Genomic DNA, 17108 nt, shown 5'->3' with positions numbered 1-17108 from the left:
GATTTATAGGAAAGGACCAGACACACGTAACGTGTCAGTGAGTATATTTCCTTCGTGGTATAACTTCCTTTTAGAAAAAGGTTTGTGGGAAACCGGTGCGACGTTGAAATAGGTCCCATCCGGTGACGCAGCTGCAGGATGTTTTGGTGGGGGCAGGCTGAGTGACTGTTCCGCAGCAAACGCGATCAAAGGTGTGTATGATTTTACATTAAGTTTGCATTTTTCAAACATTACATGTTTCTAATTTTTCAGAAAGACACAATAAGCTATCCAAACAGTGACATACCGGAAATGTGCAGTATTTACTTATTACACTTAAATGTAGCGTAAGCTGCTTCCTGTTGGAGAAGAACTACAGAGTGGCTCTAGTTTTTTTCTTCGTAGCTTCCATGGGAGTAGACGAGGCGGAGGTGCCGGTGGATGCGGTGGGTAAGCGGGTGTCCTGCGGCGGGGAGCGGGCCACAGTGCGCTACTTTGGACCTGTACCCCCCACAGCAGGTAGGACCCGGGTTGTACCTCTTACCTCATCACGCATGGATGAACATCATAAACCGCGAACACATAGAGCCAGTCAGTATGACAGAAAGACTTTGATCATGAAATGTTTGCTACGAGCATCATACTGACTGCAGGCCTATTGTTGTTCCTAGAGTATTTAAAAGTAGAATGGGAGGCAGAGCCTTCAGTTTTCAGGCCCCTCTTCTGTGGAACCAGCTTCCAGTTTGGATTCAGGAGACAGACACTATCTCTACTTTTAAGATTAGGCTTCAAACTTTCCTTTTTGCTAAAGCATATAGTTAGGGCTGGACCAGGTGACCCTGGATCCTCCCTTAGTTATGCTGCGATAGACGTAGGCTGCCGGGGATTCCCATGTTATCAGGTCACTCCTCCAGTTAATCGTTAGTAATTATTACACGATTATATCACTGTAGGTCTGTCTCCAATAGTCTTTTCTTCACCACCACCAGTTGCAGCAGATTACAGCCTGGTTGTGTCGGAGGTTTCTTCCTGTTAAAAGGGAGTTTTTCTTCCAAATGTCGCCAAGTGCTTGCTCATAGGGGTCATAGGGCCCAGCTGCCTCACATTTGTCATTTAACATATTGATCAAACTTATATTTTGATTAAGAATAAATATGATTGACTTTTAGCAACAGTGTACCGAGACAAAGCCTGTGGCATTTCAAAGCCAACAGACTGGACGCAGAGAGGGAGGAAAGCTGGGAGGGGGCGGGGCTTTTTCCTGTCCCCCTCTCTCGATACATGTCCAGTCCGAGTACACGGATGAAATCACACCAATGAAGCAGATTTAACCACATGCTTGCATCACTGCATTGCCATTAGTATAGCTGTGTGTTTGTTTTGTGGTTTGTAGGTCTGTGGCTGGGTGTGGAGTGGGACAACCCCGACAGAGGCAAACATGACGGCAGCCACGAGGGAGTGCAGTATTTCACGTGCAGGTAAAGTGCTCAAGCGTGCTTTGCCTGCACGCCTCCTGTGAGATAATTACTTTATAAAGTCTTCTGTGAAAATGTCCTGATACGTTCCCTTTGTTCTCAGACACCCCACAGGAGGCTCCTTCGTCCGTCCGGCAAAGGTGAGCTTTGGAGTGGACTATCTGACCGCCGTGCGACAGGAGTACAAGATCGACTCAGAGGAGGTGCTGAGTGAGGAGATCTCCATCTCCAAGAAGAAGCTCAAGTGGGGGAACATCAAGGAGCGTGGGTACGATGCTGTGTGGTCAGGAGAAGAGCGTCACACAGCTGTGCTATTAGAGCAAAATATCATAAGGATGTTATCAGCTTCAGTTCTGTCGCCTGGTAGTTGTTGGTAGCATCCACCTGCAGTAATGCATGTGTTATGACGATCAGCTGAGCTGCAGAGTCAGTGCTGATGAAGCGAGGAGGAAGATGAAAGTCACCTGAGACACAGCTCACACGTCTAAGGTTTTATATAGTCAGACATCATAAAATCATCAGGTCTCATAACTAAGTAAACACAGCCTGAGATGAACAGCAGCACCGAGTCATTACTGTGTGAATCCAGCCTCTGGGGTTCGTTTGGTCTGTGTCTCAGGATGTGTTTCGTCACAGTCTGTGAGCTGTTCCCACAGTCAGATCCAAGACATCAGTTACATGTGTGTCCACTCAGAAACAGTCACAGCCTTTGTGTTCACAGTTTTCACTCCTGTTATAAACCTGCACACTTTGTATTGTGTGTCTGTGTGTGTGCAGTTTTGAGAGCCTTCCCTCAGTGCTGCTGAGCCGCTCTGACGTGAGCTGGTCTGGTGCTGATGGGGAAATCAGGACCACAACTCCCAGTATCCTTCTACAGACGGTGCTGGATGCTTTACTGGCACTCAGGATGTGTGAGCTTCACAAAGCGTTCCCATTTCTCAGAGTCTGTCAGGTTGTGATTGCGAGCAGTGTGGATGCGACACCTTAACCATGCTGATCAGATGTGGAGTGGCTGGACCTGACTGGGACTCTGATGTCGTGCTGGGAGGATGTGGCCACCATCAGCCAGCAGCTGGACAGACTGGAAGGACTGCAGCTCAGGTGTGGGTGTGTGGGACGCTTTGTTTGGCCTCGCTTTCCTTCCACTCAACATTGTGTTGTGTTTCTGTCTTCAGTTACAACAGACTCCGTTTGCCCCCTGACCCCTCGGCTCTACGCCACGCTTTCTCAGCCCTCAAAGTCGTCGTGCTCAACGGCTGCCAGCTCACCTGGCCACAGGTACGCAGCGCTGTGGCACTTATATTTACTTTTGTGTTTCAGCTCTGGGGTAACATTCACATCAAACATCAAACTAACTTAAAGTCTAAAGAAAGGAGAATTTAAAGCGTTCCCTCTTTTTCTGTTCTCTACCACTCACATTGCTGCGTTCAGTCATTTTCTTTCTGTCATGTTTCTTCTCCTCTTCCCGCTGAACCTGCTTCTGGCTCGAGTCTCTTCCTCTTCAAAGGGAGTTCTTCCTCCCCGCTGAGGCCAGATTCTCGTGGGTCGTCCGTTCTCATCATGGACAGTGTTGGGTCTTGAGATGATGAACTGCTTCTGTTTAAATGAAATCTCTTTTCCGCCTCTGATCTTGCTTTCCTCTCAGATTCTGGAATGCGCTCCCATGTGGCCACAGCTGGAGGACCTGTGTGTGGAAGAAAACAGCATCACAGAGCTGCAGAGGTAACACTTTATCATCATCATCATCTTCTGTGTGCCCTGCCTTTAGATGTGTGTGTTTTCACTCAAAGCTGCCTGAAACCAGCTGTGCTGTGTCTGTTTACAGGCCTGAGGGACTGCTGCAGTCGCTGAAGAGTCTGAGCTTGTCCAGTAATCCTTTGGTGCAGGACAGCGTGCTCAGTTTATCTGCTCTGCCCAGGTACAGTACAAAGTGTCAGCCACGCGTCGATGTAACGTGCTGCACGTGCTTGTGTCCAGTGTGAGTTCATCCATGCAGACACGTTTGCAGCTCCACTGTCAGTTAACCTGATGCTGAGCAGCATGCGTGCGTTTCTCTGACTGCGTGTGAGGACTGCTCCGTCCTGCAGCAGCACGAGTGGGAAACATGCCATTTATTTTCTGTAACATTTAAATATCATAGAAAATGTTTCAGGTTCTCTCACTGAGTCGGGTCATGTCTGTACATGTGTGCTGCGCTCAGCTGTGAACCCTGTCCGGCTGCTCTGTTTCTAGACTGCCATCCTCAGCCCTTCTGTTGAACTGCAGTCCTCTGTATATTTAGCTAGCTAGCTCTAGCTCATGTTAGAGCAGCATCTTGTCAAAATATATGGAAACAGCTGTGTTGCTAGGCAACCCAGCGGCCACAGCAGGGATTTTACCCCGCCTCCTGCAGCTCTAGGTGGAAGTGGTGATCCCACACACCCCAAAAACCAGTACTTGATCTGATTTTAGGAGGGATTTTTACGGCGTTTGCACCATAGTCACAGTTTTCTGTTTGTTGTTTAATAAAAGCAGCTGGAGTGAGTCTGGTGTGTTTCTCGTGGCAGGCTGGAGCAGCTGAATTTATCCAAGACCGGACTGTCTGTCATTCAGTTTGAAGATGCTGCCCCCGGTAACGACACAGTTTCCAGCCTAACGGCATCTGTTGTCCTTTTGTGCGTGTAGAACAGCTTTCTGTGCGACTGCAAACGTGTCGGTGACAGTCTCTGCTCTGCAGGGTCTCACACAGCCGCGTATGCAGCACTGAAGAACCTCAACCTGGACCACAACAGCATCACTGAGGTCAGTGTGTTCCTGCACCAGCACACGGCTGCGGGTGGTTAACCAGAACTGTGACCGACGTTTCACTGGAACACAAACATCTGCAACATTGTTCTGTGGTTACAAAACTAACAAACATCAAACATGCCAGAAATAACTTTAGCTTCAGTTTAGTGAAACGTGTTGCCATAGAAACGGTCAACAGCTGCGACTGTGTCTGTTTGTGTTGTTGTAACTGTTGTTACACTGGTGTAAGTGTACTTCTGTAGACTGGAGTGAAGCCAGTCTGGAAGCTGTTTAACACTGCAGTGCTGTGGGCGAAGGCTGCACTGTGACACACAGCAGCAGCTCCAGACTGCGTGTTTCATGCAGTCACTGTTACATCCAGCGTGGGTGCTGAGGCTGTCTCCACGTTACGCCGGCTCGGTCGTGTCATTTTTGTTCTTCTGTCCAGCTTCGTGATTGGACGTTATTTAAAATAAACTCTACGCCAGTTTAAAGGAAGTGTTTCTCTCTTTCTCACTTAGTGGTTTGTGGCGAACGAGCTGGCCAAACTTCCCAGTTTGGTCCGGCTTTCTTGCCGTGGCAACAAGCTGGTGAGCAGGGATGGAAACCCGAAAACAGCCAATCAGATGCTGATCGCTAAACTGGGACAGCTGGTTGTGCTGAACAGCTGCGAGGTGAGCTCGATTGTGAGGACTCTGCCGATGCTTTGGAAACGTGCGGACGCTGTGTCCTGACACGTCTTCAGATTGCTGTGTGACAGATTAGAGCGCCGCAGAGCCCCGCCTCTTGTGTATGAGTTCTGGGCATCATGTCGGTGCTGTCCTGTGCTCAAGCTGCTGGGCTTTCCTTCAGATTCACGCTGACGACAGGAGGGGAGCGGAGCTCGACTATATCAAGATGTTTGGAGAGGAGTGGCTAAAGGCGGGTGGGCGGAGTCAGCCCAGCCCTCAGTTCATCTGTGAACACCCTCGTTATCAGGCCCTCATCAGCAGTAAGTCAGGCTGTGGGGTCAGATGACCTGAGACAGCTCCAGCTTTATTATTACTGACATGGTCTCAGTCACTAACTCCATGTTCCTGTTCCTCAGAGTATGGTGCTCCTGAGGAAGGCGAGCTGAGGAAGCCGGAGCCTTTTGCCCTGAAAAATCAGCTGTTAAGTAAGTCCCGCCCCTTTCTGCTGTCTGAGTGGCTCCACGAATGAACGTGAATCAAAGACATTTTCATTGTCCTTCCTTCATCAGAGATTACCTTTGTGTTTCCGGACGATGCTAACCGCAAACCACTGGAGAAGAAACTTCCAGGTACGAGCTCAAAGCCTCGACTCTCATTAGATTATCAGCGCTCTCATCTGTCTGTGGAGCTCTGCACATAAACAGTGGCATGTGTTTCTGTACTGTAGCCTCCATGGTTGTGCAGAAGGTGAAGGGCCTGCTGTACAGGCTGCTCAAGGTCCCTGCAGCAGATCTGAGGCTCACCTACACCAGCCCCAAGGTAGCACACTCAGTAAAGGCAGGAGCCCCGTGGCCTTCACAGAGAGCAGCACACACGTTCAGTCTGAACATGCCACTGTGGGACAGTAAAATGTTCTTGCTCTTATAGATGGTGGGGACAGAGTTCGAGATCGACAGTGACCTGAAAACACTGCAGTTTTACTCCATAGAGGATGGAGACCAGGTGCTGGTGCGCTGGTCCTGACCCAGTCCAGGTCTTGAAGACCCACAGGAGGAACAGAGGAGAGACCTGTTGAAATGAGATGGAGACTCACATGAGCTGCTTCTGTGCACAGCTGCACGCCACTGGATTTGTTGATGCCTCATTTCAAACATGGCAGACACGTTTTATTTTTGTTGTGGTTCCTCTGACGCTGCATCGTCCTCAGAGGAGGTGAGCATTACAGGCAGAGATGCAGACTGAACCATGAAGTGTTAGTGTCTGGTCTGTAAATGGAAACAGCAAAGCGATGCTGAGAAATCAGAGGAAAAACACTGAGTGGAGTGTTTCAGTCAGGCTCAGTGTCAGCTGGTAATAAACCACCATGGTGCAGATCGTTATTAGTGTGAATGCTGATTAAACATTGACAGCACTGAGACTCTGTTTTTATTCTGCTCTCTCTCAGCACCGTTCATCCTCCTCTGTGGGACGTGTTTATAGTTTATTTATTTATATAGCACATTTAATTACAACAGGAACTTCGACCAAAGCGCTGTGCAAGAATACAACATACCAAGGTAACTTATACTATTGATAGCAAACACCAAATATGAATTAACAAATAACTCTCATGCTGTATTAAAAGCCAGCAAATAAAAATGTGTTTTAAGATAAGATTTAAAACGACTGACAGTAGGAGCCTGTCTGATGTGTAGGGGCAAATTATTCCACAGCTTAGGCGCTACGACTGCAAATGCTCGATCGCCTCTGTGAACCAGCCTCGACCTTGGTACGGCTAAAAGCAAAAGATCACTTGATCTAAGAGATCTAAGGGGGGTCAGACAAACAGCCGGGAGCCTGTCCATTCAGGGCTTTGTAAGTCAACAGTAACATTTTAAAGTAAATTCTGAAGTGGACATAAAGCCAATGAAGAGAAGCGAGCACTGGGGAAATGTGTTCACATCTTTTGGTACGTGTCAGAAGACGAGCTGCAGCATTCTGGACCAACTGCAGCCTTGGGTCTGGCTAACTCCAGCATATAAGGAGTTACAATAGTCCAGCTGGGATATAATGAAAGCATCAATCGCCCGTTCAAAGTTTTTAAAAGATAAAAATGATGTCACCTTGGATAAAAGCCTCAGTTTGAGGAAAGACCGCTGTACGACTGAGCTAATCTGTTTTTCAAAGGTGAACTTGCTGTCAAATATAGCCCCCAAATTTTTGATAAAAGGCTCAAGACTGTGCAGGTTAAAATGGGAGGTGCTGGGATTGCCGCTCGGTCCAAAAAGATCACTTCAGTTTTGTTCTCACTGAAGTTAAGGAAGTTAGAGGCCATCCGGGATGTAACTTCACCGAGACACTGAAGTAAGGGTTCTAGTGAGGCCGCACTGTTTCCCTTCAGCTGAAGATAGATCTGAATGCCATCAGCATATGAATGAACAAATGTTATATTTTCTAAAAATGTGCTTGTGTTTTTGGCATTTCTAACTTAGAGGTTTTTTAAATATTCTACTTTATTCAGCATAAATGTATAATGTATCTAAGCGGGGAGACTCTTCACTTCTACTGGTTCCACATACATTCACCTACAGACAGCACTCAGCCTCTAAAACCCTGGATTCATCTTCAGCAGACGGGTGGGTGCTGCTGGAGTCAGCTGATGACTTTTAGATTCATCTTCTCTGATTGGATGATCAGAGCTGACACCCGTCTGTAGTGGATCCTCCCACATGTTATCAAAGCCCTATCTATTTTACTGTTCGTATGATGCCAGTTCTGCCCTTTCTCTGTCTCACACACACAGAGACATATTCAGCTACTTTCCACCTGTGAACTTCAGCATTCAACAGTCCTGCACACACTCTCTGTGTTTCAGTTCACACCAAAGGTTTGGTTGTTGACATGTTCAAGTTCAAGGTTCTTTATTTGTCACATGCATAATTATACAAGTATAATACACAGTGAAATGTAGCCTGACACGCTCCTCGACATGTGCAAAAAAATTGGGGGGGAGGGGGTGTAGAGGAAGAACATCATATATATCTATATATATCTCTATATATATCTCTCTCTCTCTCTCTCTATATATATATATATATATATATATATATATATATATATATATATATATATATATATATATATATATATATAGTACATACATTGGGTGAATGTGCAGTAGTAGCAGCAAGCAGGTGAATTCTGTACATTAATATGAATAGACATCTGACTATTTTACAGGATAGACAATTATATATATATATATATATATATATATATATATATATATATATATATAGCACAAATGAACCAGCTGCTAGTTAACGAGAGACACCCGGAATGGCTAACCGAAGGCCGGACGGTCCTGATCCCCAAGGACCCCAAGAAGGGACCGGTCCCCTCCAACTACCGACCAATAACCTGCCTCAGTACTACATGGAAGCTCCTGTCAGGCATCATATCGGCTAAGATGAACAGGCACATGGGTCAATACATGAGCGGGACACAGAAAGGAATTGGTAAGAATACCAGAGGCGCAAAACACCAGCTACTGGTAGACAGAACAATCAGCCGAGACTGCAAGACCAGACTGACCAAACTGTGCACTGCCTGGATTGATTACAAGAAGGCCTATGACTCAATGCCCCACAGCTGGATACTGGAATGCCTAGAATTGTACAAGATCAATGGGACCCTAAGAGCTTTCATCAGGAACTCAATGGGGATGTGGCGTACAACACTAGAGGCCAACTCCAAGCCCATAGCACAAGTCACCATCAAGTGCGGGATCTACCAAGGAGATGCTCTGTCCCCACTGCTGTTCTGCATAGGCCTGAACCCCCTCAGTGAGATCATTAACAAGACTGGCTACGGATACCGACTACGGAACGGCGCAGTTGTACATGGATGACATCAAGCTGTATGCCAAGAGTGAACGAGACATCGATTCACTGATCCACACTACCAGGCTATGCAGCAATGACATTGGAATGTCGTTCGGACTGGAGAAGTGTAGCCGGATGGTAACAAAGAGAGGGAAGGTAGTCAGAACTGAGGGGATTGAACTACCAGAAGGCAACATTGCAGACATAGAGGACAGTTACAAGTACTTGGGGATCCCGCAGGCGAATGGGAACCATGAAGAGGCCGCTAGAAAAGCTGCAACCACCAAGTACCTGCAGAGGGTCAGGCAAGTCCTGAGGAGTCAGCTGAATGGTAAGAACAAGATCCGGGCCATCAACACCTATGCCCTGCCCGTGATCAGGTACCCTGCTGGGGTAATAGGCTGGCCAAAGGAGGAGATAGAAGCCACTGACATAAAGACAAGAAAGCTCCTTACCACACAGCAAAATCGCCAGTGTTAAATTGACACCGTGAGTGTTAAATTTAACACTAGAAAAGTGTCTATATGTGTCCACTCTTTTGAGTGTTAAATTAACACTTTTCAAAGTGTTATATTTTTAACAATGACCTAGTGTTATTCTAACACTGTACAGAGTTAAAGATTAACACTGACTAGTGTCAACAATATTCTACACTGGTGTTAAGTGTTAAAAAGTAACACCAAATAGTGTTGGTAGTACTTTACACTAGCCCTGGTGTTTAAAAATTTAACACTGAATAGTGTTGATTGTCTAACACTAACACTAGTGTCAGGCAAATCATCAATACTAGCCAGATTACAATAAACTCCCATTAATCTCTGATATCTCTACTGCTACAATTAATTAAAATGTATTCACAGCTACAGACACTCTACCCATTAAAAGAAACAACAGGACAGTGTTCAAAATACTCTGTATTCAAACAGCAGATACACCACAAATAAACAGCGCATAAATATATACAAAACTAGAATATTGGACAATCTACATTTTGTCATTAGTGTCATTTGAAAATAGCCCATTGTAAGGTCTATAATACACCACATTATCTACACAGATCAGTGCAACAGCATCCAGTTTATCCTCAATAACAAATGCATTTAAGTGACCATTGATCATTTCTTCGGTCTCCATATTACTTAGAGCATGCACAAGCAGCTTTAAGTACATCAAAACACACACAGGAAAACATGCTCTACAGCAGGGGTGCCCAATCCCGGTCCTCGAGAGCTACCGTCCTGCAGCTTTTAGATGCATCCCTACTCCAACACAGCTGAATCAAATGGTTTGATTACCTCTTCAGCATGCCATCGTGTTTGGCAAAGGCCTGATAACAAGCCATTCTTTTGATTCAGCTGTGTTGGAGTAGGGATGCATCTAAAAGCTGCAGGATAGTAGCTCTCGAGGACTGGGATTGGGCAGCCCTGCTCTACAGGTTCAACTATTTTCCATTTTTGCTCAAAATGTCTCATCCTTTTAGATTCTGTTAAGATATGAGAATGGGTTTTCAAGCTGATCAAAACATTCAACTTTTCCGAGGTTTCTCTTGATGACAAACATTCAACAACAGATTGTTTTGCATGTGCAATGACGCATGTCATTAACACTTTCCTCCAATGAACCAACTAAACACTGCACAGTACTTTCAGAACTCCTGAGGATTGTAGTTGAGAAATAACAGTCCTATACATGTCCTGTCACAAGATGAGCCACATTTACAGGCTGTGAAACAAAGGTTCTATCATAAGGTGCAGGCTCAAAATAAAAATTACTGATGACCTCTGAGTCAACAAAGTCTCCACGTGCTTTGAAGAGGTGTTGCTTGTAAAAGATAAATTAATATCTAGGCTGTCCAAAGCTCAAAAGTAAAAACGTTGCTGGAACTTGACATGTCTAAATAACACTGAGCAACTTGTGTGGTGTATCTTGCAAAAGTAACACAAGAACAGTCAAAGTACTGTATAGTCGATGTCTTTAGACTGTACTGTGAAGAATTCTTGCTCTGATTTCCCTGACCCGAGGACTCTCCTTCACGCTGCCAACATCAATGCCATACACGGTGGTCTGGATGAATGTGTAGAAGTTGTGCAATGCTTCGTCATAGGACACGGCAAATACAAAATGTGCCTTGAAAAGCTCGTCAAAAGCTGCAACTCCCGTCTGCGTCACACAGGGAATGACCTTTTGATCTAGGACAATGTAGAAAGTCTGGATGATGTTCTTTCTTTCTCCAACACACAGGAGGAATGGCTGAGTGGGGCCAGCCTTAAGAAAAGTCTCCATGCTACCTCCCACCTGAGGGAGTGAAAGAAACCAAATGATTCACATTAAACAAAATTGGTAATCGGATGTTGAGTGGCAGTGCTGCCTAAAATTAAGACAATATTAAATATATTAATTATATTATTATATAAATATTAAAATGTTTTACTTCGGGCCCACAGTTATTTTTGTTCCAATGTGTAATTTTAGGTTTAATGGTAACAATAATGTGCCGGCGTTGCAACACCAAGCCTATCTGGCATAGATATATCTGCTGCACAGTGGAACTCCTTGCCCTCTTAAAACATCTGATAATCTTTTCTCATCAAAAGAGAAAGCTACTTTAACACATTTCTAAAAAATCATAACTTCATGAATTTCATTAGGTGGTGAGCAGCATCTGATGTGCTAATCTTTGAAGACTTCCTTCCCGTAGATGTTGGAGGTAACAAGTGAAGCAGCAAAAGAATGGCAGCCAACTCGCAGTCCCAAACTACAGAATAGGAATTAGGATAATCGCAATTACTGTCATTTTAAGGTCCACAGCAGTCATTTTGTCAATGTTATTCAGTTTTGGATAACTGATAATTTTTCAAATAAAGCAGTTTTCCAATGTCTTCAGTATGGTATGAAAATTCATTTCAAGACACTTAAAATCTTCTGGCCACCAAGTGACGTAAATATTGAGTCATAACAATACTAACATTAAGTAACTTTTTTTTGTCAAACTTTAAATGCCATTAAAGTTTGTTTGTAAATTCCTTTTCATACCATACTGAAATGAACAGAAACTCAACGTAATTTATAAAATCGACAGCTGTATTCCAATTTGTTGTAAAGGTGCCAAAACATGTTTTGATTTAATAGTATGGTCCACCTAATATATTGTGCTGTGGGAATTGTGAAAATGCTGTAAAGACATGTGAAGTCTACCATCTCCAACTTACCACCCTCATCAGAGTCCCCCTGTGCAGAGACAAGCAGGTCATCCAATTCTGTACTCTGAGACAGATTTTTGCAATCTTTGATGATTCTTGGCTTGAAGAATGTTGGCCACTTTGCAAGGAATTTACCAGACACTTCCTCCCCAAACAGCATTGTGAAGTCTTGGTCAATCTGAAACACAAAATGTGACAATAGAAAGAACGCATTAACGAGCAAACAAACAAAGGAACCACACAGCTGTCAGTCAATCAGTTTATGCCTTACCAAGCCAGGTGTATCCAGAAATCTTGGGAAAAGGTCCAGGACAGAAGAAGCTGTGGCTGGATCTTGAATCACTTTTTGCCTATGTTGAAATGTCACCTTCATTTTCTCTTTGACAACTTTCATATCAGTCGAGTGCCTCATCACTGACATAGCTTCCTTGCATTCATCACCCGACAACTGTCTCGCATTTGTTGCGAAGTTGCGAAGAGTCTTGGGGCTGTCTTGAAAAGCTGACTTTGATTTCTTCATCTCTTCAGTAGAGTTGCGCTGCACAGTTTTCAATCTCCATGCCAGGTAACCAGAACCACTCTGGTGATCATAGAAATGTTCCTGCCGAATTAAGAGCAAGAGAGATATTTATTCAATATTGATTACCTGCTACTCTGTTTGTAGCAAGTGAAGAAAACTCCTGACTGGTGGGATTGTTCAGTGCTACATGTCAAAAAGCCAGATATGGCATCATGCATTAGAGGTCTATTTAAATCAATTGTTACACAATGACATTTTTTTACATTTATTTATTTTGGGTCCATTAGGGAATAACTTGATAAACTGCCTGAATGACAGACTGACCTGAATTAGTCTTATCATATGATTTCTTTAACCACTCCATCAGAAAAGCCAACAACAAAATACTTTCACAGACCACTGACTGTCATATCTGCAGGTGTAGGCATTTATCACATAAACCACAATCAAAAAAGTCTTAATTGCATAAAAACTGGGTCACAGACCCAGGACTATGACACTGACAGCATGTATGCATCATAACATCATAACTTACATAACCATTCTTTGAATCTGGGTCCTTCAAGTTTGGGAACAAGGTTATAATCCCAAGTGCATACATAATGCGGACACTTACTGGTGGGATCCTCCTAAAAGGCAGATACAGAGAACACGAAAACTATCAATTATTTACCCCAACACAGATTCAAGTTCAATTATAAAATGTCAGCAACAAGAACAACATGTATCCAGGTGTATGATTTGAACTACCCAAACTACCTATCATCTGTAAATCATGACTGACCACATCACACACCTGACAGGTCTTTAAGAATAATGAAAATGAAGACTTGGATTATGCTCCACATGGACTATGACAATTTGATGCAGACATTTTCCTAATGTTTTGCTGTTGTCAACCATCCCTGTTAAGAAGCACTATATTCAGAAACTACAATAATGACAATGGAAAATAACATCACTCCATAACAAATTGTGACTTTCTTTTGAAACATTATCAATATGGGGTTAGCAACTAATGAAAACTATGATTGATTTGATTTAACTTAACAATGACTTCATGACATATAGAAGAATCTATTTAAGTGGTGCAATAATGGTAAACAACTAAAATTGCAGACAAAAAAACAAAACAAAACAAAGATTTTTCTTAATGTTTACATCACTTACCCATGACTCTCTACCATGTCTGCCACAAGGATGTTCACCATCCTTCTTCTTGTAGTATCAGAGAGGCAGTTTGTTTTCTCATATTCCTTAAATACTTGATCACCATCTGGCTTTGAATACAAGGCTGCTCTGATGATCTGAAATAACAATTGCAAGAAATTCATAGAAAGCACCTACCAGGTGGGTATAAAAATTATCAGCATCAACTGCTATAGCCTTTGCATTAATCACTACATCTTATTTAATCATGAGAGGGACCATTGTTTTGTTTTTATAATTTTTTTAATAATATTTTTAAAGATATTGAGTATTGGTACAAATGAACAGGTAATTGGCAATCTTAAGTTACAACATATCATATCCTGAAGATTACTTACATTTCTTGCAGTGTTGCTGTCAGGAGGTCCTTCAATTAACTGTCTTTTCCGAGCTTTGGTAGATTCGAGTATTATTGTTGTGTCTGAACCTGATGATGATCCTCCTGATGCAGGTGACGGTGACAACTCTAATGAAGATGTGTGATCTGAAGAAGACCCTGCAACACTGTTGTCTAACAATACAGACAGCCTCATAGATTTAAACATGATTACACCAACTATAAATTAGTAAATTTAACAACGCATTTTTAAATGAAACATACGGCTTAAACTTCTTACCACTGCATTCTTCAGTGAAGACACTGAAAGACACCTGAGATGACTTCAAAAGTTCATCAAATATGTCCGAATCCACTTCCACTCCCGCAGAATCCATCAGGACCAAATTGGTAGAACCTGGCAAACTGAATTTCACCAGCACTAAAAAAGAAACAATCAATAAAGTTCTATATGAATTTATAATTCATAAATCCGTGAATCACAGTTTTACTTTGACAATATTTATAAATTCTTTATTCATTCAATTACTAAAAGAATTATTCATTTAAATTAGCAATCAATGTAGTGAAGTAAACTTACAGTATTTGCCCTTGGTCTGCAGTGAAGGCTTTGAGTAAAGTACAAGTAAATCAAAACAATACTTACATGAATAGTATATGAATAAATTTACTTAGTTACTTTTAATCACTACACTCAAATTACCTCCTTGCAAAAATTCGGAGTAATTGTAGGCATCGTCTGTCTTTGGTACCCTGACCCATTTGCTCATTCCCTTAAACTCGACAGGAACCAGCATATCGCCACCTTCCAAGAGTAGGACAAAACTGCATAACTGCACTGCAATACAGTAGTCTCTTGATTATCGCGGGGGTTAGTAGAAACCATATTTCTTTTTTATTATTTTTATATACTTTAAGCCATAAAAACTCTCCCTGCACTCTAACAAACCCTAATATAAAGAGGCAGAAAAATGCTCATTTTACCATGAAAAAAAACAATCTAAAAAAAGAAAAATGCCTTATTGTCACAGAAATGCATAACATATGAAATTACCATAATTAACAAGATGTAGGGGGCATACTCTAGTGTAAAAATCTTTCCATCTATACATACTCTCAGGGTAGCCTTAAGCATCCTAGTTCACCTAAGCCAGTGTCTCAAACTTCAGTGAGCTATGGGCCACTGCCATCTCATTGGAGGGCCACTTTAGTGTTCAAGTAGTACAAAAAAAAAAATACAAAGAAACCACCCACAAATATTTCCCAAAATGCAGTTCCTCGTTAGTTTTTAAAATTTCAAATATTGTATAAGAAGGCAAAACCGCAAACTTGAACGCATTTTTCTCACTCCAAACTAACCGAAGCCTAGCTCCGCGGCTCTGAACCGTGGTTAAAAAAAAAAAAAAAAAACCTGGCTAATACGTCGGGTCCCGCGTCGGGCTCGTGGCCGCTAACTAGCTTTACTGTCAGCGAACACAGTGTACACTCGAGTATAAACAGCTTACTTACAACTGGGCTCGTCAGCCAGTCTTTTTGGCTGCAGTGGTTATTATATCTACATGCTTTCATCTTCCGTTTCTCGCGGGTAGCAACTCATACTTTCTCCCTCCCTCGCACTCAAACCGGGAGGGAGGGGGGAGTCCCACACGGGGCCGCGGGTTTGAGACCCCTGAACTAAGGATTTAGCAAGTTTAATTTGAAAATAAATAAAAGGCGTTTAGTAAAAACTGTGACATATATTAACAAGTAATATTCGTTATAGTCTGCCAACAGCCAGATTATGCTAAATGAATGCTAGGAAAGTAACTGGTACTTTGCAGTTTTAGCTAGCAGTAGCCCAGCTTAACAAAAAACAGTTAAAATTCAAATATGACACTTAAAGATAATGTATTTTGATACAAATACTATTGTTTTTACTAGTTATCATGTTACTTGTTCTAACATCAATCTAAAACTTAATATTTGACCGAATAAAACTTACCGCAGCAGCAAGAAAAAATGGCGACCGAAGATTCTGAAATGCGAAGCTCCACAGGAAATGAAGGCGTGGTCTAATTTAACACCCACAGTGTTAAAATGCAGTAACGACTAAAATCCACACTTACACTTTTCAGGAATCAACTCCCGATGTGTTATTTTAACTCGATTAAGTGTTGAACTAACTCGGAACTCTGTTGAAATCTACTAACACTGAAAAATCAACACTGGCATTTTTGCTGTGCATGCATGGAGGGTTTCACCCCAAGTCCAGCACCCTGAGGCTGTACGCTAAGCGGAAGGAAGGGGGCCGGGGACTGGTGAGTGTCAGCACCACAGTCCAGGATGAGACAACGAACATCCAAGAATACATTGGGAAGATGGCCCCAACTGACCGAGTGCTCAGTGAATACCTCAGGCAGCAGAAACCCAAGAAAGAGGAGGGAGACGAGGAACCATCATGGAAGGACAGGCCCCTGCACGGTATGTACCACCGGCAGATAGAGGAGGTGGCTGATATCCAGAAATCCTACCAGTGGCTGGACAAAGCTGGACTGAAAGACAGCACAGAGGCACTAATCATGGCAGCACAAGAACAAGCTCTGAGCACAAGATCCATAGAGGCTGGGGTCTATCACACCAGACAAGACCCCAGGTGCAGGCTGTGTAAAGATGCCCCAGAGACAATCCAGCACATAACAGCAGGGTGCAAGATGCTAGCAGGCAAGGCATACATGGAACGCCATAACCAAGTGGCCAGCATAGTGTACAGGAACATCTGTGCCGAGTATAACCTGGAAGTCCCGAGGTCAAAATGGGAGATGCCCCCAAGGGTGGTGGAGAATGACCGAGCTAAGATCCTGTGGGACTTCCAGATACAGACGGACAAAATGGTGGTGGCTAACCAACCGGACATAGTGGTGGTAGACAAACAGAAGAAGACGGCCGTAGTGATCGATGTAGCGGTTCCGAATGACAGCAATATCAGGAAGAAGGAACACGAGAAGCTGGAGAAATACCAAGGGCTCAGAGAAGAGCTTGAGAGGATGTGGAGGGTGAAGGTAACGGTGGTCCCCGTGGTAATCGGAGCACTAGGTGCGGTGACTCCCAA

General features: G+C 43.4%; 2 protein-coding genes across 2 annotated transcripts; one reads left to right on the top strand and one right to left on the bottom strand.

Annotated features, from left to right (window-relative positions):
- The first annotated feature begins 109 nt into the window (after positions 1–109).
- On the top strand, positions 110–6458 carry tbce (tubulin folding cofactor E). The gene is made up of 17 exons (XM_085408947.1): positions 110–191; positions 385–498; positions 1373–1457; positions 1558–1722; positions 2232–2317; positions 2456–2555; positions 2630–2732; positions 3100–3176; positions 3280–3372; positions 4001–4065; positions 4171–4235; positions 4742–4894; positions 5073–5211; positions 5308–5376; positions 5461–5520; positions 5619–5710; positions 5819–6458. Exons 2-17 carry the CDS (start codon positions 390–392, stop codon positions 5912–5914), a joined length of 1557 nt encoding a protein of 518 aa, XP_085265073.1. The 5' UTR covers positions 110–191; positions 385–389; the 3' UTR covers positions 5915–6458.
- A 3660-nt stretch (positions 6459–10118) lies between these two features.
- LOC146667273 (uncharacterized) lies at positions 10119–16167 on the bottom strand. Its single transcript, XM_085408945.1, has 9 exons — positions 16002–16167; positions 14724–14825; positions 14301–14441; positions 14022–14194; positions 13645–13781; positions 13010–13103; positions 12226–12555; positions 11964–12132; positions 10119–11049 (listed from the first exon to the last, which is right to left on the bottom strand). The coding sequence occupies exons 2-9, from the start codon at positions 14815–14817 to the stop codon at positions 11039–11041; spliced, it is 1149 nt and encodes a 382-aa protein (XP_085265071.1). The 5' UTR covers positions 14818–14825; positions 16002–16167; the 3' UTR covers positions 10119–11038.
- Positions 16168–17108: the final 941 nt, after the last annotated feature.

The sequence above is a fragment of the Rhamphochromis longiceps genome, linkage group LG6 (assembly GCF_057381845.1).
Source record: "Rhamphochromis longiceps isolate RC_006_pf linkage group LG6, R_longiceps_female_GT1.1, whole genome shotgun sequence".
In the NCBI taxonomy this organism is placed as follows: domain Eukaryota; kingdom Metazoa; phylum Chordata; class Actinopteri; order Cichliformes; family Cichlidae; genus Rhamphochromis; species Rhamphochromis longiceps.
Note: the sequence above shows the minus strand (reverse complement) of the source record. Positions and strands in the feature narration are given on the sequence as shown.